The 27,594-nt window shown below is 44.3% G+C and overlaps 1 protein-coding gene across 1 annotated transcript in view; it reads left to right on the top strand.

Moving 5' to 3' along the window:
- Nucleotides 1–27,594, top strand: part of IVNS1ABP (influenza virus NS1A binding protein) — a 166,454-nt gene that overhangs the window by 82,925 nt on the left and 55,935 nt on the right. Inside the window, exon 7 of the mRNA XM_077452669.1 lies at nucleotides 24,174–24,299. Within this exon, the coding sequence (XP_077308795.1) occupies nucleotides 24,174–24,299 (126 nt within the window). The remainder of the gene's footprint in view (nucleotides 1–24,173; nucleotides 24,300–27,594) is intronic.

A 27,594-nucleotide genomic window follows, 5' to 3' on the forward strand; every position in this document is an offset into this window, starting at 1 on the left:
ACATGGTGGTGCATTACCCCTTTTAAGGAGAGCCTTCTCAAAAAGTGGTCGGCTCCTCCAGTCGTGGACCCCCCAGTATCCAGGTTAAATAAAGTAACCATGATCCCAGTAGAGGGGACTCCTGCCTTTTAAGGACCCCACAGACAGGAAGCCTGAGGCAGTGGCTCGTTCCTTGTTTGCGGTTGTGAGGTCAACTATGCGTCCAGTACTGGCATCCGCACTTGTTTCACAGACACACACTGAGTGGGCAAAACTTTTGCACTGAGAATTGGGGGAGCAACAGCCTTCCCCCTGTTTGCATGAAACTAGCAGACCAGTTAGTGCAAGGCCGTAAGTACGTTTGTGACATGGCCCTGGATATCCTCCCTTTGTTATCCAGGGCTTCAGTGTCAGCAGTGGTGCTGAGGTACCTGATTTGGCTAAAATGCTGGTCGGCTGACCAGGCATCTAAAATAAATAAATAAATAAAAAACCCTGACTGATTTACCCTTCCTTGGCGAGCGGCTCTTGGGAGCCTCATTAGACATTATTAAAAATGCCACAGGTGGAAAGAGTACACTACTCCCACAGGCCAGGAAGGCTAAGGAGCCACGCGTTTGCAGCCCGGTGGACCTCTCGGCTGTCCGATCAATGGGTCTGCGATCTGATTTCCTCCGGCTACAAGATAGTTCCTCTCTTGGCCACCAAGCAGATTCTTCCCCTCCAGCATACCTGTACTCCCGGATCGCCGGGAGGCCCTAATGGGGGCGATAAGGGACCTGCTGAGTCTTGGAGTGATAGTACCTGTTCTGGAGTCGGAACATTTCCAGGGGTTCTACTCAATCTGTAGTCCCCAAAAAGGAAGTGGTACATCCAATCTTGGACCTAAAAGCCCTCAATTATTTTGTAAAAGTACAGAGGTTCAGAATGGAATCAGTTCTCTCAGTAGTCGCTGCACTCCAAAGGGACTCCCTGCCGTCTTTGGACATCCAGGATGCGTACCTGCACATACCCATATGCCTTTGGCATCAAAAAATTCTGCGATTTGCAGTTGGGGGAGCCCACTACCAGTTTGTGGCTCTCCCCTTTGGCTTGGCATCAGCCCCCCCGAGTCTTTACCAAGGTATTGGCTCCTGTTTTGGCGTTGGTGCAACAACGTGGGATCGTGATTGTAGGTTACCTAGACAATCTCCTCCTGAGAGCATCTTCCGCCTCAGAATTAGAGGAGGATGTGGTGATCACCATGCAGACCCTGCAGGGATTTGGGTGGCTGTTGATCCTAAAAAAAAAGTTGGTGATTGTACCGACTCAGCGTTTGGAGTACCTCGGCTTATTACTGGACTCCATAGAAGCAAGAGTTTTTCTCCGTCCAGACAAGCTGCAGACTCTCAGAGCCGCGGTAAAACTGCTGATGAACCGCAGATGGTCGTCGCTGCGCTTCTGCATGCGAGTCCTGGGACTCCTGGTGGCCTCCTTCGAGGCAGTACCGTATGCCCAGTTTAACACCACAGTCTTGTAGAGGGAGATCTTGACAAAATGGGACAAATCTCCATTATCCCTGGATCGGCAGATTCAGGTGAGCCTGTCAGTCTGGGACTCCCTGCTCTGGTGGCCGAGGTCCCCGACACTTCAGTCCGGGAAGTCGTTCCTACCGCTACATTGGACAGTGATCACAATGGACGCCAGCCTAACAGGCTGGGGTGGAGTAATGGGAGTTCAGTCGACCCAGGGCCTCTGGTCGGAGGAGGAATCCAAGTTGCCGATCAATCTGCTCGAGCTGCGAACGATCAGTATCCAGACAGACAACGCCACGGCGGTGGCATGTCAATCACCAAGAAGGAACAAGAAGCTTAACTGCCGCATGGGAGGTCGCTCACATTCTTCAGTGGGCAGAGCGACATGTATCGGCCATTTACATCCTGGGAGTGGAGAACTCGCAGGTGGACTACCCAAGTCGCCAGATGCAGGACCCAGGAGAATGGGAGCTGCATCCAGAGGTGTTTTGGCTACTGTGCCTTCGATGGGGCACACCAGACGTGGATCTTCTGTCCTCCCGTCTCAATCAGAAGGTGCCGAGATTCGCGTCCAGGACAAGAGATCCTTGGGCAGATGCACTGGTGCCTCTGTGGGATCAGTACCAGCTGATCTATGCCTTTCCTCCGCTGAAACTGTTACCACGTCTGCTCCGCAGAGTGGAGTCCTAGGGCATTCCAGTAATACTGATTGCCCCAGATTGGCCCCAGCGTCCCTGGTACGCATACCTAGTGAGCCTGGTGGCGGATGCACCATGGCGACTGCCGTTACAAGAGTACCTGTTGTCTCAAGGTCCGATTCTTCCATCCTGCTTTGGCATGGCTATTGAGAGCAAGGTGAAACCTGGGCCTTTCGGACTCGGTGATTCCAACTATGCTGAGAGCACAGAAATATTCTCAGAAGATATCATCATACCTGGAAGGCTTACATCTCAATGTGTGAGGAGAAAGGCATTGAGTCTGCGCTCCTTTTCTATATCCAGGATCCTGCTGTTCTTACAGCAAGGAATAGACCAGAGATTGGCTTTAAGCACCTTTTTTTTTTTTATTTATTTTTTAGCGACCCCTGGTGTCTCGCTCTCTAGTGAGCACTTTTGTTCAAGGGGTCCGACATGTAGTTCCTTCGGTGCGTCCACCGTTACCCCCATGGGATCTGAACCTGGTGTTATCGGCACTTCAGAAACCGCCATTTGAAAATATCAGAGAGATCCCTCTGTTGACTTTCTCAGAAAGTGGTCTTTCTAGTGGCCATTACATCGGCCAGGAGGGTTTCGGAACTGGCGGCCTTGTCTTGCAGGTCGCCTTATGTGATTATCCACAATGATAAAGTGGTGTTGCGTCCGCCTTCTGCTGAAGGTGTTTCCGGCATTCCACATCAATGAAGACATTGTGTTACCATCTGTGTCCTAAACCGACACATCCTAAGGAGGTGGCCCTCCATTCCCTGGACGTGGTCCGGGCACTGAGGGTGCATTTGTCTGCTACAGCTCCCTTTCAGGAGTCTCCTTGTTTGTTTCGGTGGCTGGTCCTAAAAAAAGGCATGGCGGTCTCGTCGGCCACCATTTCCAGGTGGATCAGACAGATTGTAGTACAGGCCTACGCCTTGAAGGGGCAGGTGCCCCCCTTTCTGGTCACGGCCCACTCCACCAGGGCAATTGGAACGTCTTGGGCCTTCTGACATCAAGCGTCTGTCGCTCAAGTGTGTGAAGTGGCGACTTGGTCATCTATTCACACCTTTACAAAATTATACCAGGTAGATAGTGTAGGGTGGGTACTCCTGCGCTAAAAGGAATTTGTGATGTATATAAAGTAATGGGTGCTGCATACACCGTATGGACCAAACTCGTGTCCAAATTTGTGTAATTTGTGAAGGGAGGGGGTGGTGTTGCGCTTCCTCTAGTATATTTTTTGGTATATTACCACGGTATTGCCAAAGTATAAGTTATATATCCAACAATTGACGATAAAGTGCATTAAGTGCAAAATCAGTGAATGATCTTAAATTACTTAACAGGTGTGTTAGAAAAACATAATAGTTTTAAAACAGCAAAAGACAAAATAAACAATATCTAAGCAATAAAAATAAAATTGTAGCTAAAAGGTGACTATATCACTGTGCAATATATAGAACATAGGTGAATGGTTCATAAAGTGACTGATATGCAAACGAATAAAATTGACTCAAAATGTATAGATAACGTATACACAGAAAATTTCAATCATCTAACTACACAAATATACAGTGCGGTATTGGATTTTAGTCCTTGATCCAGTGTGCAAATATTGGTGCAAATGTGCAAAGTGTTTCGCTGGAACACTGTGTATAACTACCTTAGCATTAAAAAGTGACACTGTGCCTTTAAGTGCAGAAAATAGGTTAGATCTTCAGTGTCGTTGGTACCCGTGGAAAAAAATGGGTGATTACCTTACTGCTGTAAGGTTTACAGCGTGTAGCAGAGTAATCTCTAGGAGGAGGGGGGGGGGGTCCCTTCAGCTCGGTATAATCCTGGACGTTCGTTCACTTTTAAGTGGAGCCAGGGGGATGGAGGGGGAGGAGGGGTAGGAGTAATCCTTTTCTTCCTCTCTTTCACTGGGTGCCTTGGATCATAGCATTCTCAGTATGCATTTAAAAGAGATAAAACAGGCCCACCATGGTGTAGTATTTTTAAATGAAAAAGGAAGTTGAAGTCACGTGCCGTGACGTAACGCGTAGGACCCGAGGCTAACTAAGACACCAGAACAGACGCTCAGGCATCGAGATACGAGCTCGGCGCTCGTTTATACAACGCTAGTTTTTTATCCTACAGAAATGTGAGTGTTTTAAACAGATGTAAATAAAAATTCCTTTTTCATTTAAAATACTACACCATGGTGGGCCTGTTTTATCTCTTTTAAATGCATACTGAGAATGCTATGATCCGAGGCACCCAGTGAAAGAGGAAGAAAAGGATTACTCCTACCCCCCCCCCCCCCCCCATCCCCCTGGCTCCACTTAAAAGTGAACGAACGTCCAGGATTATACCGAGCTGAAGGGACCCCCCCCCCCCCCCCTCCTCCTAGAGATTACTCTGCTACACGCTGTAAACCTTACAGCAGTAAGGTAATCACCCATTTTTTCCACGGGTACCAACGACACTGAAGATCTAACCTATTTTCTGCACTTAAAGGCACAGTGTCACTTTTTAATGCTAAGATAGTTATACACAGTGTTCCAGCGAAACACTTTGCACATTTGCACCAATATTTGCACACTGGATCAAGGACTAAAATCCAATACCGCACTGTATATTTGTGTAGTTAGATGATTGAAATTTTCTGTGTATACGTTATCTATACATTTTGAGTCAATTTTATTCGTTTGCATATCAGTCACTTTATGAACCATTCACCTATGTTCTATATATTGCACAGTGATATAGTCACCTTTTAGCTACAATTTTATTTTTATTGCTTAGATATTGTTTATTTTGTCTTTTGCTGTTTTAAAACTATTATGTTTTTCTAACACGCCTGTTAAGTAATTTAAGATCATTCACAGATTTTGCACTTAATGCACTTTATCGTCAATTGTTGGATATATAACTTATACTTTGGCAATACCGTGGTAATATACCAAAAAAGCTATACCAGGTAGATATCGGTGCATCGGCTGCTGCCTGTTTTTGGCCGCAAAGTTTTGCAGGTGGCCGTTTAATTGGAATTGCACTTAAATTTTTTATTTTATTTTTTTTTTGGTAAAAAAACGCAGTACTTTTAATGCACTGTTGCATTTGTTACTGCAAGTTTTAACGTGGTTTGTAGGTAGTGACTCAGATTGAGGTGCACTCTGGGTTCTTTTTTTTTTTTTTTTTTTTTTTTTGTGGGTATAAAAGTTCTTTGCTATTCCCACACTGTTTTATACTGGTTCCCACATGCCATTGTGGGTGAAGTTTTTATGCTATTTTCCCACCCCTCGTATTGACACTGCTTGGGGACATCCCAATGGTATAAGAAAGGAGCTGTCAGTCAGTGAACGTAAGAGAAAATATGATTTTTTTTTTTTTTTTTGTACTCATCGTTTAAATCCTTTTCTCTCTAGTTCACTGACTGACACAGCACCCTCCCCTCCTATTTTTTACGTTATACTGCTTGTTGACATACTGAGGCTGCAGGAGCAGGCGGGGGGGTTTTGCCTAAGGGACCTCCCCTTGGGCGGAACTAGAAAGTTCTAGTTTTGTTATAACATATTAACATGTTCTGCCTAGTCCTCTCCTGAAGGTGGCGTAACAACCCAATGGTGTAAGAAAGGAGCTGTGTCAGTCAGTGAACTACAGAGAAAAGGATTTTACGGTGAATACAAAGTCCTATTTTTCCTGCTTATAAAAATTTGAAAAGGCGAAAAATGCTCTAAACTGCTTTAATGTGTAAAGAAAAAAAGCCATTTAGCACACACAGGTGCATACTAGCAATTTCAAAAGAGTCTACGATTGCTAAGTAATGAACACAATGTACAGGCTTAAATAAACCATTGGGGCTAGTTTACACTTCAAAACTTCCAACATTCCAACATACTTTGTTAAAGCTCTTTGAACGACAGTCAAAGCTCACTAAATAAAATGGTTGGCTTACAGTCCTGTTTACATCTGTTTTGCTTCGTTGAGGCTTCAAGCGAGCTTTGCCATAGACTTGTATAAAGGCTTCGAAGACGCTTTGATGCACCACTGAAGCTACATGGGGTATTGTTTTTGAAGCAAAGCAAAAGCAGGTGTAAACAAGACTGTAAGCTAACCATTTTATTTAGTTACAGGAGTTTTGACTAGCGTTCAGAGAGCTTTAACTAACAAAGCCTGTCCGAAGCCTTGTTGAAGATAATGTAAATGAGCCCTTACAGTACAGGACACAGGCAGAATATTTATATACCATGGGTTATCGATGTGTACCTGCAAGTAATTGCATACTGGTAAAGCTTTAGAGGTCATGCTCCCTGGCGCTTCCCCCCCCCCCCCCTATAAACGTACCCCTCTCATGAGTCTTCAGTTTTGTGGTAGTGTCTGAAGGAGTACATGCCGCTTCCGTGTTCATGAAGTCAGCCACTACAAAGTGTACTACTTGTCTTTTAATAAACACACACTCGCCTGTCCCACGATCTAGCGATGTGACTGCCGAAAGCCCCGGTTCTCTCCCCCGCCGATCTGCGGGGCTTGCATTACTAGTGTGGGCACCTGGCTTTGACAGCAGCTTCACAGCCTGGTGCGCCCTGCACACACGCAAGTCCTTAATAGCCGGGCAGTCTTTTGGGACCTGTGACGTATCCCAGAAGATTGCAGGGAGGGAGTGGCTGCTTAGGCGGCGAAAGTGGAAGTGGGAACTAGGTACACACTTCACCCCTCCTCTCCTGTAATTCCAGGTGTATTGGAGTAGGTCAGTTTGGAGTTTTCTTAATTGGCCATAGGGGACCGGAATGGGCAGGGTCTGAAAGAGATATAAGAGCTTCGGGAGGATTGTCATTTTCACTGAGGCAATCCGTCCTAACAGGGAAATATGGTGCTTTTTCCATTGCTGAAGGTGGGTCCTGATCTTTTGAAAGGGGGAGGGAGTTTTCCTGGTAGAGGGTGGCAAATTCCGGTGTGATTTTGATCCCTAGGTATTTGGCTGTAGTCTTCCAGACATAAGGGACATTGGCCTTTAGATGCTCCATTTCCCTGTCTGATGTATTGATTGGTAGGGCTTCTGATTGGGACACATTTATTTTATAGCCCGAGAGGGCTCCGTACCGTTCTAGCTCCGCATGTAGGTTTGGGAGGGAGGTCCTGGGCTGAGTTAGCGAGAGACTATCATCTGCGAATAGGGAATCGTGGCTGCCAGTGATTCTACGCACAAAGCGAATAGCAGGCTTGAGAGTGGGCACCCCTGCCTGGTGCTATTCTGCACTGGTAGGGGGGTTGAAAATGCAAAGGAAGTTTTGACCTGGGATGAGGGGTTCGTGTAGAGATGTTGGATTGCTCTATAGAATGGTCCCCTGAATCAAATGTGGCGAACAGGAAGGCCCAACCCAGGAGGTCAAATGCCTTTTCAGCGTCTAGGCTGAGTAGTAGAGGTTGCTTGCCCTCCCTGTTCGCCACTTCCACCAGATCAATTATTTTCCTGGTGTTATTCCCTGCCTGCTGGAGTGGGACAAATACCACCTGGTCCTTATGGATAAGGGAGGGTAGAACCGTATTCAGATGGATGGAGAGTAGCTTAGTAAAGATTTTCAAGTCTGAATTTAGGAGGGCAATTGGCACACAGGGCGGGGTCTTTTTTCCGGCTTAGGGATTACAGTAATAAAGGAGTGTTGCATGTCCCCTGGGATTGTGGTATCTTGCTGGAAGGCATTACATAGTTTGCACATGTGAGGAAGTAAATAAGGAAGGGATTCTTTATAATATTCATATGGGAGTCCATCCAGACCTGGGGCCTTGAGGTTAGGCAGGGATTTAATGGTCTGCTCCAGCTCTTCTAATGTGATCGGTGCATTTAGGGATTCTAGGTCTGTGGACTGAAGCTTGGTTATCCCACTTTGCTCAAGTTAATGTATTTGTTTTCGAGAGGTCGTGTGCGGGAAGGTTGCTAGGGATACCTGGGTTATTATAGAGGGCCTTATAGAATTCTGCAAAGGACTGCACTATATCCTCTGGGTGAGATATCAGGCAGCCTGAGCTATTCCTGACCTGGTGGGATGTGGACGCCTGTGTACTGTCTCGTAGCTTCCTGGCCAGGAGAGAGTGGGCTTTGTTGCCTTTGTGGTAGTATATTTGTTTTAATTTAAGGCTTTCTCAACGTGGCCCAGAGCCACGTCGCTCAGTGTTGCCCTAAGGGATACAATTTTTTTGAGAAGTACGGTGGGTGAGTCTTGCAATCGTTTCTCTAAGGCTCTAAGCTCCCTTTCCGTCTGTGTTTTCACTGCCTGTGCGTTTTTTTTTTTTTTTCATGTCTGAAGACAGGGCCAGGCATCTACCTCTCATCACCGCCTTATGGGCTTCCCAAAGTGTGGGAATAGAGACATCCCGGTGTCTTCTTTTAGATAGTAGTGTAATGTGGAGATCAGTTCCATTTTTGAGGCGAGATGTTGTAGCAGAAATGTGTTCAGGCGCCAGTTATAGGGTCTGCGAATGGGGGTGCCCAGCTCCAATGTGATCATGATCGGGGCATGGTCCGACCAGGAGATTGGCAGGATCTGCACTGTTCGAGTCAGGTGTAGGGTGGTATTATTAAAAATATATTCTATGCGGGAGTGTGTGCAGTGGGGGGGCTGAATAAAAAGTATACTGTCGGGTACCAGGGTGGAGGACCCGCCAGGCATCAAAAAGGGCATACCTTCTAGTAAGCTGGAGGAATAGTTTTGAGCCCCCAAGCACACGAGAGCTGAGGGTGCCCTGGGGCCCATCCCCTAGCGGTCCGAGAGTGTCGATTTGAGTTAAGTTAAAGTCGTGATCCCCCCCCCCCCATCACCAGCACCCCGTGTCCTGACCTGAAGAGGCGAGCATGTACTTTGTTCAAGAACCCGGTCTGCCTGATATTTGGAACATAGACAGCACAAAATGTGATCTCCTGGCCTTGCCAGAGGCCTCAGAGAATAAGAAAATGGCCCTGTGGATCACTGTAATGGGATAAGTGAGTAAAGGGTGTTCCTCGTTTAACTAGGATGGCCACACCCGCTTGTTTGTAGGTTCCTGAAGAAAGGAATATTTTGGAGTAATACGTAGAGGCAAACGCAAAGGCGCCCTCTTTGTCAAAATGTGTTTCTTGTCCCATTATTATATCCGCTCCTGAGTGCCTGAATTCCCACAATGTCAGTTGCCTCTTTCGGTTGGAATTCAACCAGTGTACATTTAGAGAGAAAATCTTAGCCATAGGGGCTGAGGGGGGAGGGTGCGGGTACTTATCTGGTGTAGATGAAGAAGCTTCAGACGACTGATGTCTGTGGCGGGCACCGCGCGGAAGGAAGTCCAACCCCGTTGCAAGTATAGCTTGTTGAGCCAGTTGGCGACCTGGGGGGAAGAGGGTGTAGGAAAGGCTAGAAAAAGAGTAGTTAGTGTTGCTGAACTGAGCATTCAGTAATATCACATCCAGACCTAAGTAGGCCATCAGGCCAAGGTCAAAACGGCTTCCCGTGAGCTCCCCCGGCCCGACTTGTTCAGAGGCAGCATGGGAAGTCTCTCTAGTCTCGTCCGAGACTCGCCTTTGTTGGAGGCCGGAATTGTAGCCTTGGCTTCAGAGGAGGATCAAAGTGAGGGCAATTGCCCGGGTGAAGGCACTGGCAGGGACTTTTAAAAAGTTCCTTAGGTGTGCTTGCTTCTCCAGGACAGCTAAACGTGGTTAAGGCCTTTTGTTGTTGTGTATGTCGACCTTTTAGGGATGAGCCCGATCCTCGGGATTGTTTAGTTGGGGGGGGATCCTCTGCCACACTGGGTGGTGTGGGTGGCTATAAGATCCCAGTCCAGGAGTTGAGGCACTCTGGGTTCCAGGGTTGCACAGAAAGTCGCTAGATCTTCTGGATATCTCAGCATGGCCTTTTTTGCCTTGGTGCTTAGCCATGAAGTTGAAAGGAAATCCCCAGCGGTATGGGATGTTTTCTTCTTGTAAGATGCGTAACAGTGGTTGGAGTAATCTGCGTTTTTGCAGGGTAATCCAGGATAAGTCTGGAAAAAGTTGGATTTGGTTGTCATCTAGGGTCACTTTTAGGGCTAGGCGGGCCTGCTTCATTATTTCCTCCTTCAGGGGGTAGGAATTCACTCTGCAGATGTCACGGGGCCTGGCTTGGTGCCTTTGGGCCATAAAGCATGTTGAGCTCTGTCCATTTCGATGGCTTTGGATGGGGATTCTCCAAGCAGGTTGTTGAACAGGAATTGTAGGGTATTGTGGACATCCTCGGGCCCTTACGATTCCAGGATTCCGTGCACTCGGATGTTTCTGCGCCCCCTGTTGTCCAGGTCTTCTACATGGCGGTGAATGTCTCTGAGGAGGGAGCAGTGTTCTGTCCCCTGAAGTTGGGTACTGTGTACCTCAAGTTTGGTTTCTTGGATCTCCTCCTCCGCCATCTCCACTCTAAGTGTTTAAGACCCGATTGGAGGGTCTGAATCTCTGACCTACAGGTAGACTTCACATCCTCAATAAGTTGCTTGAAGTTGTCTTTGGTCGGCATTGCTTGCAGATAGGCATGCCATTGTGGGGATACAAATGGGGTGGGGGGAGCTGTGTGGGGAGTGAGGTCGTCTGTCGGCCCCTCGGTGGGGGGGGGGTGCTGGGGCGACGGGGGGGTTGTTCCAAGGCTTGCTCCAATCCAGACTTTGTGCTTGATGGGGGGGGGGCCCTTTCCAGTGGCTCTGGGGGCTGAGTGGGGGTTGGCGCACTAACTGCCTGCACGTATGACATGGCTGGATGCGTTTGGGGTCTGTCCAGTTAGGGGTCTCTCTCGAACTCTATTGCCTTTGGGCTCCGTGGGATGGTGGCCCCATTTGTGAGTCCCCATCGAGGTTATGTGCTCCTATAGGCCCGTATGCAGGGGTGGATGGGCCAGATCTGGCATAAATGGGGAGTCTTCCCCTTCTCCCAAGGTGGCAGGGGAGCTGGAAGCCATCCCTGGGAAACTGGAGTCTGAGGCTGTGCGGAGCAGCTGAGGGAAGGCTGCAGAGCACTGGGTGTACTGCTTCGGCCTCGTTGGGAGTCCCAAGATGGCCGCCAGGTGCTCTAGTAGGGAGGCCTCAGGCAGAAGAGCAGGCCTGTGAGGACTCGCTGCTCCTGGGTACCGGGACTCTCCATCCTCCTCCCCACTTGGTGTGTGGGTCCGAGGAGCTCCGTTTGTGAAGTGGGGCCGCATTTAGGTCCGGGGTGAGGGCCTCAGCATGCACCGGGCTGCCGGCCAGCGCCATCTTGGCCGTTCCGCCCGGTGACTGTGGGCCGTGTAAAGTAGTCCCAGAGGTGTCAGTTCACCTTGAGGCGAGGTGACAGATGCACACCGTGGGGATCAGGAGTGCACCGCAAGGTTGTGGACCCTACGGCTGACTGCTGCAGACGGGGGACAGATCCCACTGGGGTTAGAGCGTAAGATTCCCTGGGACGCGGAGTCTAAGAGCCAGCAGGTGTTCACCAGCACCTCTAGTGGTGAGGATGGACTTGGCTGCAACTGGCTCCAGGTCGCGACCCCCAGGGTCCCCCAGCTCACACCCACAGTAGGCCCCACAGTAGGCAACAGGAGGATAGGGATAGTGAGGGACAAAGCCAAGGTCGGGGCCACAAGCAGACGGGAATAGTCAGGGACACGCCAAAAGGTCAGGATCACAGGCAAACGGGGATAGTCAAGGACACGCCAAAGTCAGTAATGGAACACCAGAAGAGCACACGGCAGGTAACGGGAAGCTAACACACAGGTTGATCAGCAAGGCTGGCCTGCAGTGCACAGGTTAATATTGAGCTCTCTGATGGGAGCTAGGGTGGAGCCATGCCAGAGGATGGATTACAAAAGCAGACAAGTGAGGGTCGGCTGGTCTCTAGATGAACACATGGGAACAGGTAAGCAGACAAACTATTGCATAAGCATGACAGGATGTCTGCTGAGGTGCCCGGTGGGGGTTGTGACATGCCTCGGTGTGTCCCGGAGTGGGTCGTACTGGAGCGGCCCATATTGGTGCACTGTGTCAGTCTCTGAAGCGCTCTGTAGCTCGAGCAGAGAGAGAGCTATGAAGCTATGCTGACATGTAGGTCGGTATCCGGACACGCCCCCCTTTACTTACACTTTAAAGTGGTTGTATACTCTTTTTTTGTAACTTTTACCTACAGGAAAGCCTATAATAAGGCTTACCTGTAGGTAAAAAAAATATCTCTTAAACCTGTACGGTTTAGGAGATATTCCCCTTGGTATGCGCCGCTGACTGCAGCGGCGCATGCGCACGAGGGGATTCTCGGCCTGAAAATCCGGCAGCGGCCGGAAAGAAATCTCCCGCGCGCATGCGTGGGAGTGACGATATCGCGGCTCCGGCCACTCACAGCGCCGGAGCCGCGATACCCGGAAGAAACGCAGAGGGAGCATGTCCGCTCCCTCGGCGTGGATCGTGCCAGATGTCGGGGCCCCGTTCTAAGGTAAGTATTTCATAATGAGCTAGTATGCGGTGCATACTAGCTCATTATGCCTTTTGCTTTGCAGGTGTTAAAAAAATAAAATAAAAAAATAGCGGGTTTACTACCGCTTTAAGTGTCAGATTGCACAGTTTCCTTAGAATTGATCCATATTCCCCAAACTTTGTTGAATTTCTTAGGACAGCCCCTTGACTCGTAAGTCATCTTATGTAATGTGACGATAGTATTAACTAGATTTTTCCAGGCGGCTAACGTGAGAGCATCTCTCTTAATCCAGTTGAGAACAATTGACTTTCTAACAGAGTAATTTCAGGAGCATTTTCCTGCTATTACTCATAACCTCCTCTTCAGTAATACCCAGTAGGCCTAGCAACGGGCTACAAATGTTTGGCAGATCAAATGTATCCGCAATGAATTGCTTCACTTGTGACCATAATGGACATACTCTATTACAATTCCCCATCCGTACAATCCCTGTGGCATTTTTTTCCTATTTTCCTCTATTACAATTCCAGACCATGTGAAGGAAAGAGCCCTCTGCTGCTAGACACTTATGACAAGTAGGGTTGTCTTTTCATCCCATTTTATATAATCTCATCGGAGTGTAATACATTTGGTGTAGATATCTGAGTTTTATCAGTTTTTCTCCAGCTGATGGGACTGTGGGCAGGTATGAGGTCAATACTTCCTCCCACTGTTCCTCTATAAAGACTGGGATAATAGATACCCATCGATCCTTAAGCTTTTTTCTTTTGTTTTTATTTTGTCCGTAAGTGTGAGCTATGTGTTTCAAACAGATCCCAAGTGTCCTTTTTGCAGTCTTGAGCATGACCCTGCCGTCTGCTGTAGGGACCTTTCTAAAGAAGAAATTCAGTAGCGTTTCATATGAAGTTGCCACAGCTGCTTCAACCGCAGTTGTGGCATTATTCAACTGTGGAAATATTCTCCAGTGAACATGCACCAACTGTGAAGCCTGATAGTACAAACAAAAATCAGGGACTGCCAAACCTCCTCTCCTCACCAGTAGCTGTAGGAGTTCCAGGGATTCCCTAGCAGCTTTGCTGCCCCATAAGGAAGTTAGCAGAGTCAATGTATCTAAATGTCCTTTATGGAATATAAATCGGGGCTTTAGAGCGCACATAAATAAATTTGGGTAAAAAGATCATTTTAAAGAAGTTAGCTCTGCCCATTAGTGTAAGTGGCAGATCTTTCCATTTTTGTATCCTATCCAGGAATGCTCTAATTATTGGCCATAGATTTGTCTCAGTGAAAGAACTCACTGGCAGCTCAATCATTATCCCTAAGTATTTAAATTGCGTCACCACAGCCAAAGGACACTGAGAGGGGAAGTTAAAATTCGGTTGCGGATCCAGAGGAAAGAGCTGACTTGGTCCTGTTAATTCTGAATCCGGAAAAATCTCCAAATTCCTGGATCAAGGAGACTGCCACTGATAGAGACTAATTAGAATCGCCCAGGTATAGGAACATATCGTCCGCGTATAAGGATACACGTTCCTCTAGGTCCCCAACCGAAAGTCCCTTGTCTTGTGGGTCCTAATTGTAGCTGCTAGCGGCTCTATTGTTAAAACGAACAAGAGAGGATAAAGGGCACCCCTGCCTCCTTCCTCTATGAATCTTGAAAGTGTTCAATATAAGTCTGTTTACTCTAATACATGCCTGAGGGTTCGTGTGTAAGAGTTTTATCCAAGACACAAAACGTGGCCGAGGAGAGAGAAAAGAGTCCCATTCCACTGAATCAAATGTTTTTTTTTTTTGTGTCTAATGAAGCAACTGCCCTTTTGCCTGTGTTTTTGTGTTCGATCTGCAAATTGACATATAATCTTCTAAGATTCATTTGGGTACATCGTTCTGGAATGAAGCCTGTTTGATCCGAAATAATCAACTTAAGGATCACTGACGTCAGTCTACCGGCCAACACTTTGGCCAATATCTTGTAGAGCTGCACGATTCTGGCTAAAATGAGAATCACGATTTTTTTGCTTAGAAGATAGATCACGATTCTCGCGGCGTAACATCATCTTTCACATTAAAACAAAAAAAAATTTGCTAACTTTACTGTTTTTTTGTTTTGTTTTTTAAATTATTGAAGTGCATTTTTTTCCCAAACAATTGCATTTGAAAGACTGCTGGGCAAACACAGTGTGACATAAAATATTGCAGCAATTGCCATTTTATTCCCTAGGGTCTCTGCTAAAATTTTATATATATATATGAATTTTTTTTTTATTAATGTTTGGAGGTTCCAAGTAATTTTCAAGCAAAAAATATTGATTTTAACTTGCGGAAGTGTCAGAAAAAGATTTAGACTTTAAGTGGTTAAACTTCCTGCATTTACAAGTGGTTGAAAGCTTGGCAGACTGCCCAGATTATTTGTTTGCACAAGAAGTTCTATGCCTTTTGATCTAAGAAGTTAGTTACAATGTTTAATGTAAGTTCTAAACTTGGCAGATTGCCCTGGATGCTTTATTTTGACAGCTGAGTGAGCAGATAATCTCTCCACTTCTTTATATGAAAGAATCGCCTATTCTCAGTGGGAGAGATCATCAGAGGAGAGAATCGAGATTACGTTTTTTAACGAATAATCGCGCAGCTCTAATATCTTGACATCAGAGTTGATCAGAGATATTGGCCTATATGACTCGCACTCTTGTGGGTTCTCTCCAGGCTTGGGGATTAGTACAATCAAAGCTTCCCTCATAGACTCCGGTAGTATACCCTCTTTTTTGGCTGCTATGAAGACTTTTTGTAAGTATGACGTCAGTTTCTCTTTATGTAGCTGATACCAGTCGGCTGTGTATCCATCCAAACACGGCAACTTGCCTGGCTTGAATGAGGAGAGAACCTAAGATATTTTCTTCTTGCGAAATGGAGCCTTCCAGAGCTGCACTATCCTCAGGACTCCGTGAGGGTAGATTTAGATCTGCCAAGTAGGAAGCCATTTCCTGTTCTGTATGACTGGTCTTGGTTTGGTAGAGGGACTCATAAAATTCTAAGAAAGTGTTCAGAATCCCAGGAGAGTCCCTCACCAAATCACCATTGGGGTGCCTAATTTTCAACACAGAAACCGGGGTATAGATTGGCTTGGCTAAAAAGGCCAGCAATCGACCACTTTTATCCCCAAACTCAAAATCTAGTCTGCTGTAGTTGTTTTTTTGCAGTACATTCAGTGATAAGTATTTTGTAATGTCTGGTCTAGCCTTGCCATATGCTGTAGTTATCAGGAGATGGGTCAAGGATATACAGTCCTTCAGCCTCTGTAGCTTCGCGTTCTGCAGATTTTAGATCTGAGTTCAAGGCCTTTGAAAATTCCTTTGTTTCTTTGTTGAATACCCCTCTTATAGTCATCTTAAAGGCTTCCCATTGTATGGAAAGGGGTATATATGCGTCATTCTCATTTCAGTAGTGCACAATCTCTGATTTGCATTTCAAAGTAATGAATTTCTCTTGCAGCCAGTGCACATTCATACACCAGTGCCGTCTGCCCCGTGGAATATTGAGGTCCACTAAGACCTCCATAGGAGAATGATCCGACAGAGCTTGTGGGAGGTTTCAAACACTGGATATGAGCTGCAGGCCATCTACAGAGGATAACAAGTCTATCCTAGATAGTGTCTTGTGTGTCTCTGAATGGCAGGAGTGTTCTCTGACCTCAGGATTCATTTGCCTCCATACGTCTGTGAGAGCATAACTCTCTAGCCAGGAGGACAGCTTATGATGGTAGTCGGAGGTACATCCATGCTTGTCAAGAGCCACATCTGAAACTGAATTCAAATAGCCCAGCAGCAGCAATGGGCCCTGAGCAATCAGCACAGCATCTATTGGTATAGTCTCTAAAACCTGAGACGAGAATGGAGGTGGGATATATATATATATATATATATATATATATATATATATATATATATATATATATATATATATATATATATATACCATTGGGATCTAACTTAACCTGTAATATATGTGCAGCTTCTTTTTTGGTGACCAGAATAGCCACCCCTCTTGAGTAGGTGGAGTAGTCTGCATGAATTACCCTCGTAATGTTGGCTCTTTTCAAAGCCATAACCTTAGACCCTTGCAGATGTTTCCTGCAACAGGATAATATGGGGTTTGTACCTTTTTTAATAAAATCAAATACAAGGGATCTTTCCGGCTTTGAGTTCATGCCACGCACATTCCATGACATCAAGCTTGTCCTATCTGCCATTCATACTTAGAATAAAATCAGTATATTTGGGGGTACAGTACATGCGTTAGCATTAAACAACAATTCTACCCTGCATGGATCAGACCAGAGAACACTCCTAGCACACAGCACATTGCAATAAAATACATTAACCCCTCTCTTCCCTCCCTGCACACAACCCCAACTGTTTGTGTGCCTAAAATCCCATAACCATAGAATGTAACCCCTTGGGGGGGTCACAGATCTTTAGTAAGAGAGCAAATGCTACATATTAACAAACAGCATGTCCTGAAGGAGCCAGATAGTGTCCAGAACAAAAGGGGCTCCTGTTCTTGACTCTGTCAGGGGTGTATAAACTTCTCCTTCGCTTCTCGGCCCCTTTCCCTCCCCTATTGTCCAGGGAACAAATTAACTGCCAGTCAAACTGAGAGTCAGTAGTATACCAAAAAAAAAAGGGGGAAATTAGTTTAAATAGGGCTCTCCCAACAAAAAGCATAGCAAAGAGAAAGGAATAAACAACAAAAAAAGGGAGAGCCAGCTATTATATTTGTATGGATTTTGTTCAAATGATATGCAGAACTGTGCAGGATGGGACGCAGGGTAATAGTAGTGTCAGAGCAGAGAAAATTATTATATATATATATATATATATATATATATATATATATATATATATATATATATATATATATATATATATATATATATATATATATATATATATATATATATATATATATATATATATTTTTTTTTTTTTTTTTTTTTTTTTTTTTTAAAACACCTCAGAACAGCCTTATCCACAGTAATGTGTCTCACAGGAGCATGTGTGGCTTGTTTGAAATAGCCAGAGAGGGTATATCAGTCCATCAGCGGTGTGACGCAGGGCTTGAGCGCCCCCTAGCATCCATCCAGCAAGATGTTTCAGTGGGGGAATTAAATAATAAAACTTTCTTTTATCCACTACTGTCTCACCAGGTATAGCATGCTGTATGGCATCTGAAAAATCTTAGTCTTTTTGACATGGACAAAGCTGGCTCTTTGTATCTGCGTGCCAGCAGAGAAATCCGGATAAATAGAGATACGGTTGCCATTGTAGTGTAGGTCTCCTATCATGCAGCTTGCACTAAGGATGCTTTCTCGGTCTTTAAAATGCAGGTTATGGGCTATCATCGGGATTGGGTGTGAGCCAGGAGGGGGGGTTTAGAAGGGATCCTGTGCACCCTTTCTGTGACGAATAAGCGGGAAAATGTGGTATCGGCCATATTGTTTTTCAGCCATAGTTCTAGAAAGTCCTCGGGCTGTCTAACTTAAACCTACAAAGTGAACATTGATCCTCCTTTGTCTCTTCCATGTCTCCCAGCTTATTAGTATGAGCATTCACCTCCCTGTGGATATCCTGGATATCCTGCACCTTGTTTTCTAAAGGGCGAACTACATCCTCCAGGTCATTTATCCGTTCAGCTTCTGTGGCTGTTTCTCTGCACATCTTGTCTTAAAGACATTTCAGCCCTCATACCATCAATGTGTTCAGTTAATGTGGTTTGGCATGTGTGTATGGCCTCCATGATTTGCTTCAGTGAGGGGTTCCCCTGACCCATCTGCTGAATCCACCTCTCCCATGTCTTTGTAATGTAGTCTGTCCAGGGAATGGCCTTGCCTCAGCCCTTTGTTTCTGGGTGGTAGCGGGCTTACCCTGCCAGAATGTGAGGGCGAGCAGTACTCTCCACTCTATGGGGAATTACCAGGGCTCCACTCCGCTGCCTCACGGCCGGCGCCATCTTCTAATCACCATGCATAGCTGGATAAGTGGTCCGTGGCAGAATCCATGAGAGCCGGCCTGTATTTCACCATATCTTCCAGCTCCTCTAAGCCCAGTGAATATGTGGGTATTGGTACCGCTCATAATCCATGTCTCAGGATGAGGTAAGGATAGTTTGTCCTTCCAGTATAGCAGTCAGGTCGGTAAAATTTAGTTAAAATCTTGGCTGCCATACCCAGACCCCACGCTGTGGAGGGGCCACTGTAATGTTGCTTCGGCACTTGATCCTGCATGGAAGCTCACCTTAGCACTTGGTACAACCTGTGGAGTTAGCTGTAGGAATGCTATACAGGCCCAGTGCTGTGGTCATCTCTTTTGGAACCCAGTCCTTGAAAACCCCTTTCAGAGTTATGCCCACTGTGATGGGCAAAGTCTGTACTTTTACAGTCCAGCATTGTGGACATGTAGGACAGGGTCACTCTGTCTTTGGTTACTATTAAAAACGTGTTTATTTGGAATGCATTTACTTCATAGAGCAAACTTCTAGGTAAAATGAAACCACTCAGCGCTCGGTGTCAGGTGGCTGCCCAGGTGTTACATCATACCATTGGTTTTTCACTTGAACAACTACTTGAGCCCTTTTAAAGTACTCAGGTGCTTCCTCCTATTCTTTCACCATGATTCATTACAGGACAGTCTACACCTGCGCTGTCATGTACTCCTTAACCCCTTGGCGCTGGGCACACGCATATATGCGGCCTGTCAGCGCCGAGGGGCCACATATTTGCATGAATTGCTGACTATACAGCTGTGCCAAGAGCGCACACGGTGTGTGCTCGCAACAGTTTCCGGTGCCTAATCAAATGCTCTTGATCGCTGCTTGCGATTGGAAGTTTTTGTATCACGTGTGAGTAGCTCGCAAGGAAATGCCCTCACTTGGATCCTGATATGCCACTTTTAAAGGACACAGACAAAGGATAGTGTGTGTCAAGAGGTTATTGAGGAAACTGCAGGCAATTTTTCTCCCCCCATATAATCACCATATTGAAAAGAGACCGTCACACAGCATGCTTGCTAACATTTAAAAAGCTCATTGCTTCTGTCTGCCTTGGCGTTTTATCAAGCTCATTTCTTCTCTGTCTCCCCATGCCTCTTTGGGTACAAGAGAACCTACAAAAGTTTGCAAAACATGCCCTGTTCGTTAACAGAATGTGTAGTCTGTGATAACTGGGCCACTCCTGAAAATGTTTAGTAAACTCTCTTCAGTGTATTAATACTTCACAAAAAAGTTAGTCGATCTTGCCATCTCTGTTTTAAACAAATACATTTCTATACCTAATGAAGATATTCTTTCTTTCAAAGCTTTTGTAGATATAAAATTTGAGACATTCTCAAATGCTGTTTAATCTTTTAGGATCTGCCCTGCAACCAGCTGTGGCTGCGATTTCAGAATGTCAAACTGTAGCTGGCTGTATTAGGACAATGAGCAAGCAACATGACCCTTTATTTCAGGATTATGCGGTTACATAGCAAATGCATATTTCTCTGTTTCATTGTATAAGCCCTAGAACAGTGATGACGAACCCTGGCACCCCAGACTACATTTCCCATGATGCTCATGCACTCTGCAGTGTAGTTGAGCATCATGGGAAATGTAGTTCCAAAACAAGTGCCAAGGTTTGCATCACGGCCCTAGAAAATTTAATGAAGTCATCTCCAGAATGGCTCCAATTTCTATTCCCATGCATGTAATTTTATGGCTAAAGGCTTGAACAACTGACGCTTCCTGCAAAAGTTGCCTCAGACCTATCCAATTCCAAGAAGATGTCAGTTTTGTGAGGCATTGACAAACTTATCAGAGGCCATGGATGGGAGGGTTTTACTTTCACAGCTTAAGGCTCCATAACCACCTTCTTCAGCCCTTCCCTTTCAGTGCAGAACTTGGCACACCAAGGTTACCAAGCCTTCCCCAAGGCCCTTTTCACAAGAAGGGGTGCCTTCAGTCATAGGAGTGGTGAGACAATCTGTTAGTTTGCCTCTCCCTGAGTCCCAGACGTGTGGGTTCAATTGATGACTTCAAAAGGATACAAAATACAGTTCAAAACACTACCATATCACAGCTGAACACATTTTGTGAAATTGGTTAATGTGTTATTGCTGCCAACATCCTAATAGCATCACGTGAAAAACATACACAAAAGTGCATTGGGGGACGCCCTCTTGGACTTTGTATGGCAGAAATACAGTATCGGAGTCAAAACTTGATTAACGAATATATATAAAAAGGCACAAAGGTGCCAACTTTATTATTTATATAGTCATAAAGGAAAATGTTACATATAAACACAGTGGATAAAAAATCCTAAAATAATGCATTGATGAATGCTGTAGATATATATTGAACAATAAGATACAATGACCCAAACTCGTTGTCAAGAAAGAGCATCAACCAAACCATGGGAGGGTTGGTTGGCAGGCTAATTCCGATGACATAGACCCAACATGTTTCGGAAATTCATTTTACATTGATATATTCCTTCTTCAGGGGGTCATATGAGGTTATGTAATTATATTCAAATCTGTGAAAAATAGAGATGCATGGTAAAATTCATCTAACAACATCAGAAAAGTGTACATCTGTTGTCAGTGAATTTTTGTTTATATATAAAAGAGTAGTGTGTAAACGGAGCCAAAAGTACTTTCATATCATAGATTCACTGGCAGTTAGCCAAGATAAAAGACAATACAGAGGAATAGTACAAGCTGGCTGCGTATATGTCCATACATAGGGCGGATGGTGAAGGCATATGTCCGTGGTTCAATCGCTAGGGCATGTCCACAAAAGACACCTGGAAGCTACCACAGCAGCGGGAGTATGCACTGTGGAAATAGTGGCAACAGGAGAGAAATAAGTCCTTTTACCACCAGAGGTGCATATACAAGGTTATATGTGACAGAAAGTAATAAACGAATAGTATATAGAGTGAGTGAATAGCACGGAACCAGGCCGTGCCTCACTCAGGTATAGTAAAGAGAGTTGTTTTACCTTAAGTCTGGGGCCATCATGTAAGGCAGACACTAGAGACAGTCGGTGAGCTGACCGAATCCTTCAAGTGTCAGCACTTAAAGTGGTGTTGCCACCAAAAAATAAAAAGCTGCTTAAAATTCGTTAAAAAAAACAATTGTGAAAAAAATATTTTTACTCTCCTCTAAATACCTGTTGCTAGGGGGTCCCTCATAGTCTGCCTTCTTCCTTGCCCGGGCTGGTGACATCACTTCCCCTCGTGCCGCACATTCACCTGGGACCTGTTACGTGTCCCAGGTGACTGTATGGCGTATCACGGCGCCCTGCGCCGCTCGCGCATGCGCAGTGGGTGCCCGGCTGTGAAGCCACAGCCGGGTGGCCAAAGTACGCATGACGGAGCAGGGAACGAGAGGGGGCTTCGTTCCGCTGCAACGCTGGACCCTGGGACAGGTAAGTGTCCGATTATTAAAAGCCAGCAGCTGCAGTATTTTTAGCTGCTGACTTTTTATTTTTTTTTATTTTTAGGGGGTACCCCACTTTAAGTATCCGGCTGTGTCCAGTGCAGGCCAATCAAATTGCCCCTAATCTCACTGAATCAGCTGTGTAAACACAGCTGACTGTGAGAGCCAATGCGCCCTCCTGGTGCAGCGGTGCATGGCGTAGCCGCACCCAGACGGGCGCGATGATGTCGCGCATCGCTGCACCACCGGCGGGAAAGAGTTCCTACTTTCCGGCACTAGGCAACAAGGGGAACACAAGAAATGCTCCACCCAGCGGGAGGGATGGCAAACAAACTGAGAAGATCCATTGTCCAGCCTGGGTGTCCATGCAAAAACAAGAGCAAGACATGGGGACAGAGCCGCCCAGTGGATGGGTGAGAGAATACACAGCCAGAGTGTTTACAATAATGGGTAAATAATAATAAACGAGATAAAAACAAATAAGAAGAACATGTATAGCCAGGGCAAACATATGTCAAAAATAATTGCAAATGGAAGAATAAATGAGAAAAGGTAAAAGAAAAAAATAACAGGGAAAAAGAATATGATGATAAAGAAAAATGATAGTGATGGCGGTACATCAGATGTACACTTTTCTGATGTTTAGATGAATTTTACCATGTATCTCTCTTTTTCACAGATTTAAATATAATTACCTAACCTCCTATCACCCCTGAAGAAGGATTATATCAATGTAAAATTAATTTCCAAAACATGACGGGTCTATGTTGTCGGAATTAGCCTGCCAACCCTCCCATGGTTTGGTTGATGCTCTTTCTTAACAAGTTTTGGTCATTGTATCTTATTATTCAATATATATCTACAACATTCAACGATTCATTACTTTAGGATTTTGTATCCATTGTGTTTATATGTAACATTCTTTTCTTCAGGACTATATAAATAATAAAAGTGGCACCTTTTTTGCCTTTTTTTATATATATTCGTTAATCAAGTTTTGACTGATACTATATTTCTGCCATACAAAGTCCAAGTGGGCGCCCCCAATGCACTTTTGTTGTATATGTTTTTTACATATCACAGCTGTCTTCTTTCAATTCAACCTGAAATTGGCCAGGATATTTTTGCAAAATGCCCTGAGCCACCACTTGTACCAGGGAGGTATTGTGCCAGGACTGCTACAAGACGGGTTCAGAGGTTTCTATTCAAACCTCTTCAGGGAACCAAAGCCCAACAAGGGTATTTATCCTGTTCTCCATTTTAAAATCCCTCAACAAATTCCAAAATGTTGTATGGAATCATTAGACAAAAGGGGGTGTACATGGCATTTGTAGGCATCCAGAATGCCTAAGTACATTTTCCAATTTACCCACCTCATCAGCGCTTTCCAAGCTTTGAATTGACAAACAACCGCTTCAAGTTAGTCATTTTGCCCTTTTGGTTTATCCTCTGCTCTCAGAGTGTTCACAAAGCTCTGCTTTCCTGTCCCAGAACTCAGGCCATCCAAGTCACAGGCTGTCTAGGTGGCCTTCTGAAGTACTCCTCTCCCTTCCAGCTATCGGGTAGATAGCTATAGTGGTGATTTTCTGTCCCTCAATGGACAAGAAAGATAATACCATTTTTGTACTCTCACCATTTGTTCTTGCAGTGCTCAAGTCCTTGCTCTTACTAATCTTGCTCTTGGTGCTGCTAGCTACAAACTGAGTCATGTTTAGGAGTAGGAGTGGTTCTCCTGGGCTAGCCTAAAAAAAATTTGTTTTGCAGTGTCTAATCCTCATACAGCAGCATAAGCCCACAGTATTTCCGTACAAATGTACTTAATAGCAATTGTTTTATGCAGTAGTGGTAAACATGATGAACACTGCACAAATTTAAGTGTGTTTTGATTTTTTTTTTAAATGGACTAAGCCTTTAAAGCATTTTTTAATACTGAACAAAGTTTGTGCAATATACATGCTTTCACCCATAAATCGAATTTATAGAATACATTTATTTATATTTTAAGATGCTATCTTTTTTTTTTTTTTTAGCCATGCCTAAATTGAAATAAAATGTCCACGAATAATGTAAAGCGCAGATCTAACAAGTTTTTTTGTTTTTTCTTCCTTTTAAGCTGGAAATAATGCTAGAGGAAAATGTCTCCCTTCCAAATAATGGGAAGTTGTACACAAAGGTAATCAGCTGGGTTCAGCACAGTATATGGGAACATGGAGAAAGCTTGGAGACTCTGATGGATGAGGTTAGTGTTTCGAAGGATTGATATGGTCATGTAGCAGAAAAAAACTAATTCATATTGTCCTTTTATAATAATCAGAGCCCAAAATAAAGAATTTCTGTTTTCAGTTGAAATCTGGTAGGTTTAAAGGTGAGATTAATTTTTATTTCCCCATAAATATTTTAATCCTTTTTTTTTCCCCCAGTTTTTGTAAGTGCTAAGGAATATTTATTTTGTCTTGAAAATCACTGCAGTCATTCAGATTTTCTTACAGGTTTATGCTTCAAATTACCGTTTTACGATGAAGCCTAACAGTTTTTCCTCCCCGTTGATTATCTTTCCGTAGGTTATTTTACAAAAGTAGGATTCCTGAAACTGAAGAACAGTGAAGATACCTCAAGGTTAATTGAATCGTTATGAAGCACCAGTCTGCCCTAGCCTTCTAAGAAAATCCGCTGTGGGCAGAGAGCCATGATGATGATTTAACAGTATTTGCTCCTTTTACAGGATCTGTGTGCATTGTACCATCTAAACATTATCATTAGAAATGCTTTATAAACAAAATCTTGCAGAGTCCTAGACTTCATTCTAAATTCACTCTTCACAAATGTTGTAAGAGGTTATTTTTTGTTTATAAAATCTTACACAAAGTAGGATACAATTATTTAAATTTTTTACGATTTATATATTGGCTTTCTTTTCAAACGTAAGATTTCCAATCATGTCCCCAGGATACTTGAAAGACCTCCTATATAAAGAGCACATAAGCTCAAATTACATGTATATTAGGCTTTGAGGTCATGTCTCCAAAGCTTTAAACAGAGGAAAGAGGACTAAGCTTAAAGGAAGCGCAAATGGTTGCCTATAGAAAATAATAATCAATTTTGAACCCTTAGGGATTTTCTGCATGAATGGTTTTTAAACTGATCTGGTGGTCTTCTACATCATAATGAAGCCAATCTTCTCAATAATGAATATGTGTGCGCATCTTTAGAACATTTTAAGTCTTTTTTTTTTTTTTTCTCAGTAAAATACCTCTTAAAATTATATACTGTATGAACCTCGAGTTACAGGAACCTTTCAGCTGGTAGTTAACTGCTAATGAGAGATGTTATTTTACTTAATAAACACAAAGTGCACATCGTATTCATACCATTAGAAATCTGGATTGTTTAAGCCAATGATTTATTAAAACTAGCCCCATGTAAATGGGCCTATTTTTTTTTTTTATTTTTTTTTTTAAGGCTTGTTCTAGCCAAATGCGGGCAGTTTATATATCCCAGGTGTGAAAGCAGTTATTGAGGACTATAAAATGGCATAGCCGTTCAAATTGTTTAGCATTTCCTGCAAGTTCATAGCAGATGGTATTAGATCATAGAAGAACTGGTATTCTCAGTAAAGATAATTTAGCGTACAAGGCAATTCTAGTGCAAACTGAAGCAATTGGCCATATCCGAAAACTGCACAAGTTGCAGGGTTACAGATGCCAACAATGACTTGTTGTGCTCTATATGATTATTTTGATAAGAAATTTACATGGTTGGCAATCTTCAATGAATCTAATCTAAAGACCAACCTATTTTTAAAACCAGTCATACAGATATACCAAAAAAACTTGACGGGTTCACAAACTTGCAGAAATGTATGTATGATGCCAAAGATTCCACAGATCATCAAAAAAAGGCCTTCCTTGTATTGCCAGAATGAGGGCAACACACAGGATTAAAGGAATATTTTCAGAAAAATGTGTGTGCGCGCGCGCACTCTGATCATTGAGAACTTTAGGGCTAACCATGATATACTTCATATACAAATTAACACTTAAGGGCCAAGCCTCTTTCTGAGATTTGGCGTTAAAGTTAAAAGCCTTTTTATTTTTCTCTCTAACACCCTAGAGAATAAAATGGCAGTTGTTTGTAATTTCTGTCACACTATATTTGCGCAACAGTCTTACAAGCACACTTCTTTTTTTTTTTTTTTTTTTGTTTTGTTAAATATACCATTTTGAATAAAAAAAACACAGTAAAGTTAGTTATTTTATATTGTGAAAGATAATGGTACGCCGAGTAAATTGATAACCAACATGTCATGCTTCTAAATTTCGCCCGCTTGTGGAATGGTGACAAATTTTTACCCTTAAACTCCATAGACGTCTTTTAAAAAATTCTGCAGGTTGTATGTTTTGAGTTAGAAGCGGTCTAGGGCTAGAATTATTTCTCTCGCTCTACCAATTGCGTTGAAACCCCACATGTGTGGTTTGAACACCGTTTTCATATGCAGGCGCTGCTCGCTTTTGGGCGCGAGCTTGGCGGGACAGGGCGCATTTAAAAAAAATAAACTCATTTCTTTTACCTTTTTTTTATTTTTACACTGTTCTTTAATAAAACAAAAAAAGTCACTTTTATTCCTATTACAAGGAATATATACATCCCCTGTAATAGACAAAAAGCATGACAGGACCTCTTAAATATGAGATCTCATATTTACACTAAAATTAAAAAATAAAAATAAAACCTTAAATGTCATTTAAAAAAAAAAATGTTGCTTTCAGACCCCTTTCACACTGGAGCATTTTGCAGGCACTATAGTGTGAAATCCGGAGGGCTTTCACACTGGAGTGGTGCGCTGGCAGGACGTCAGAAAAAGTTCTGCCAGCAGCTTCTTTGGAGCGGTGAACTCAACGCTCCTTCACCGCTGCTCCCCATCGAAAGCAATGGGGCAGCGCTGCGATACCACCGGCGAAATTCCGATCTGGCCGTGTTTTGCGGGCTGATTTAGCCCCTTTTCGGCCACTAGCGGGGGTTAAAACCACCATGCTTGCGGCCAAATAGCACCGCTAAAACGACGGTAAAGCGGTGCTAAAAATGGCGCCACTTTACTGCTGACGCCTGGGGCGGCTCGGTGTAAAAGGAGTCTTAGCGCTGTGGAAGGAAGTGACGTTTTGACGTCGCTTCCGCCCTGCAATGGTATGGAGACAGATGTGGGCCATCTTCACCTCATCTCCATACCAAGCCAGGGAGAGGACCCGATTGCCTCCACAGTAAGCGGCAGGGGACAATGGGGAATCCACCGCAGAGACCACTTTTATCTGAAAACAAGCCGCTTACTGAAGAAGAGGATACCGGGGTTATAGTAGCTAACTGCTGCCTTGACAATGATATCCCTCTTCAAAGCGCCGACATATATAGGCGTGAGCTGGTCGGGAAGTGGTTAAGGTTTTCATTGAGCCCTACCTCATACCATTTTTTTCTAAATGGGCTAAATACAGTTGTGCGGAATTTGGTTGGTTGCATCTTGGTGATCTGGTAAGCTTATTTAT

The sequence above is a fragment of the Lithobates pipiens genome, unplaced genomic scaffold (assembly GCF_037356315.1).
Source record: "Lithobates pipiens isolate NorthernLeopardFrog02 unplaced genomic scaffold, aLitPip1_a1.2 Scaffold_23, whole genome shotgun sequence".
In the NCBI taxonomy this organism is placed as follows: Eukaryota; Metazoa; Chordata; class Amphibia; order Anura; family Ranidae; genus Lithobates; species Lithobates pipiens.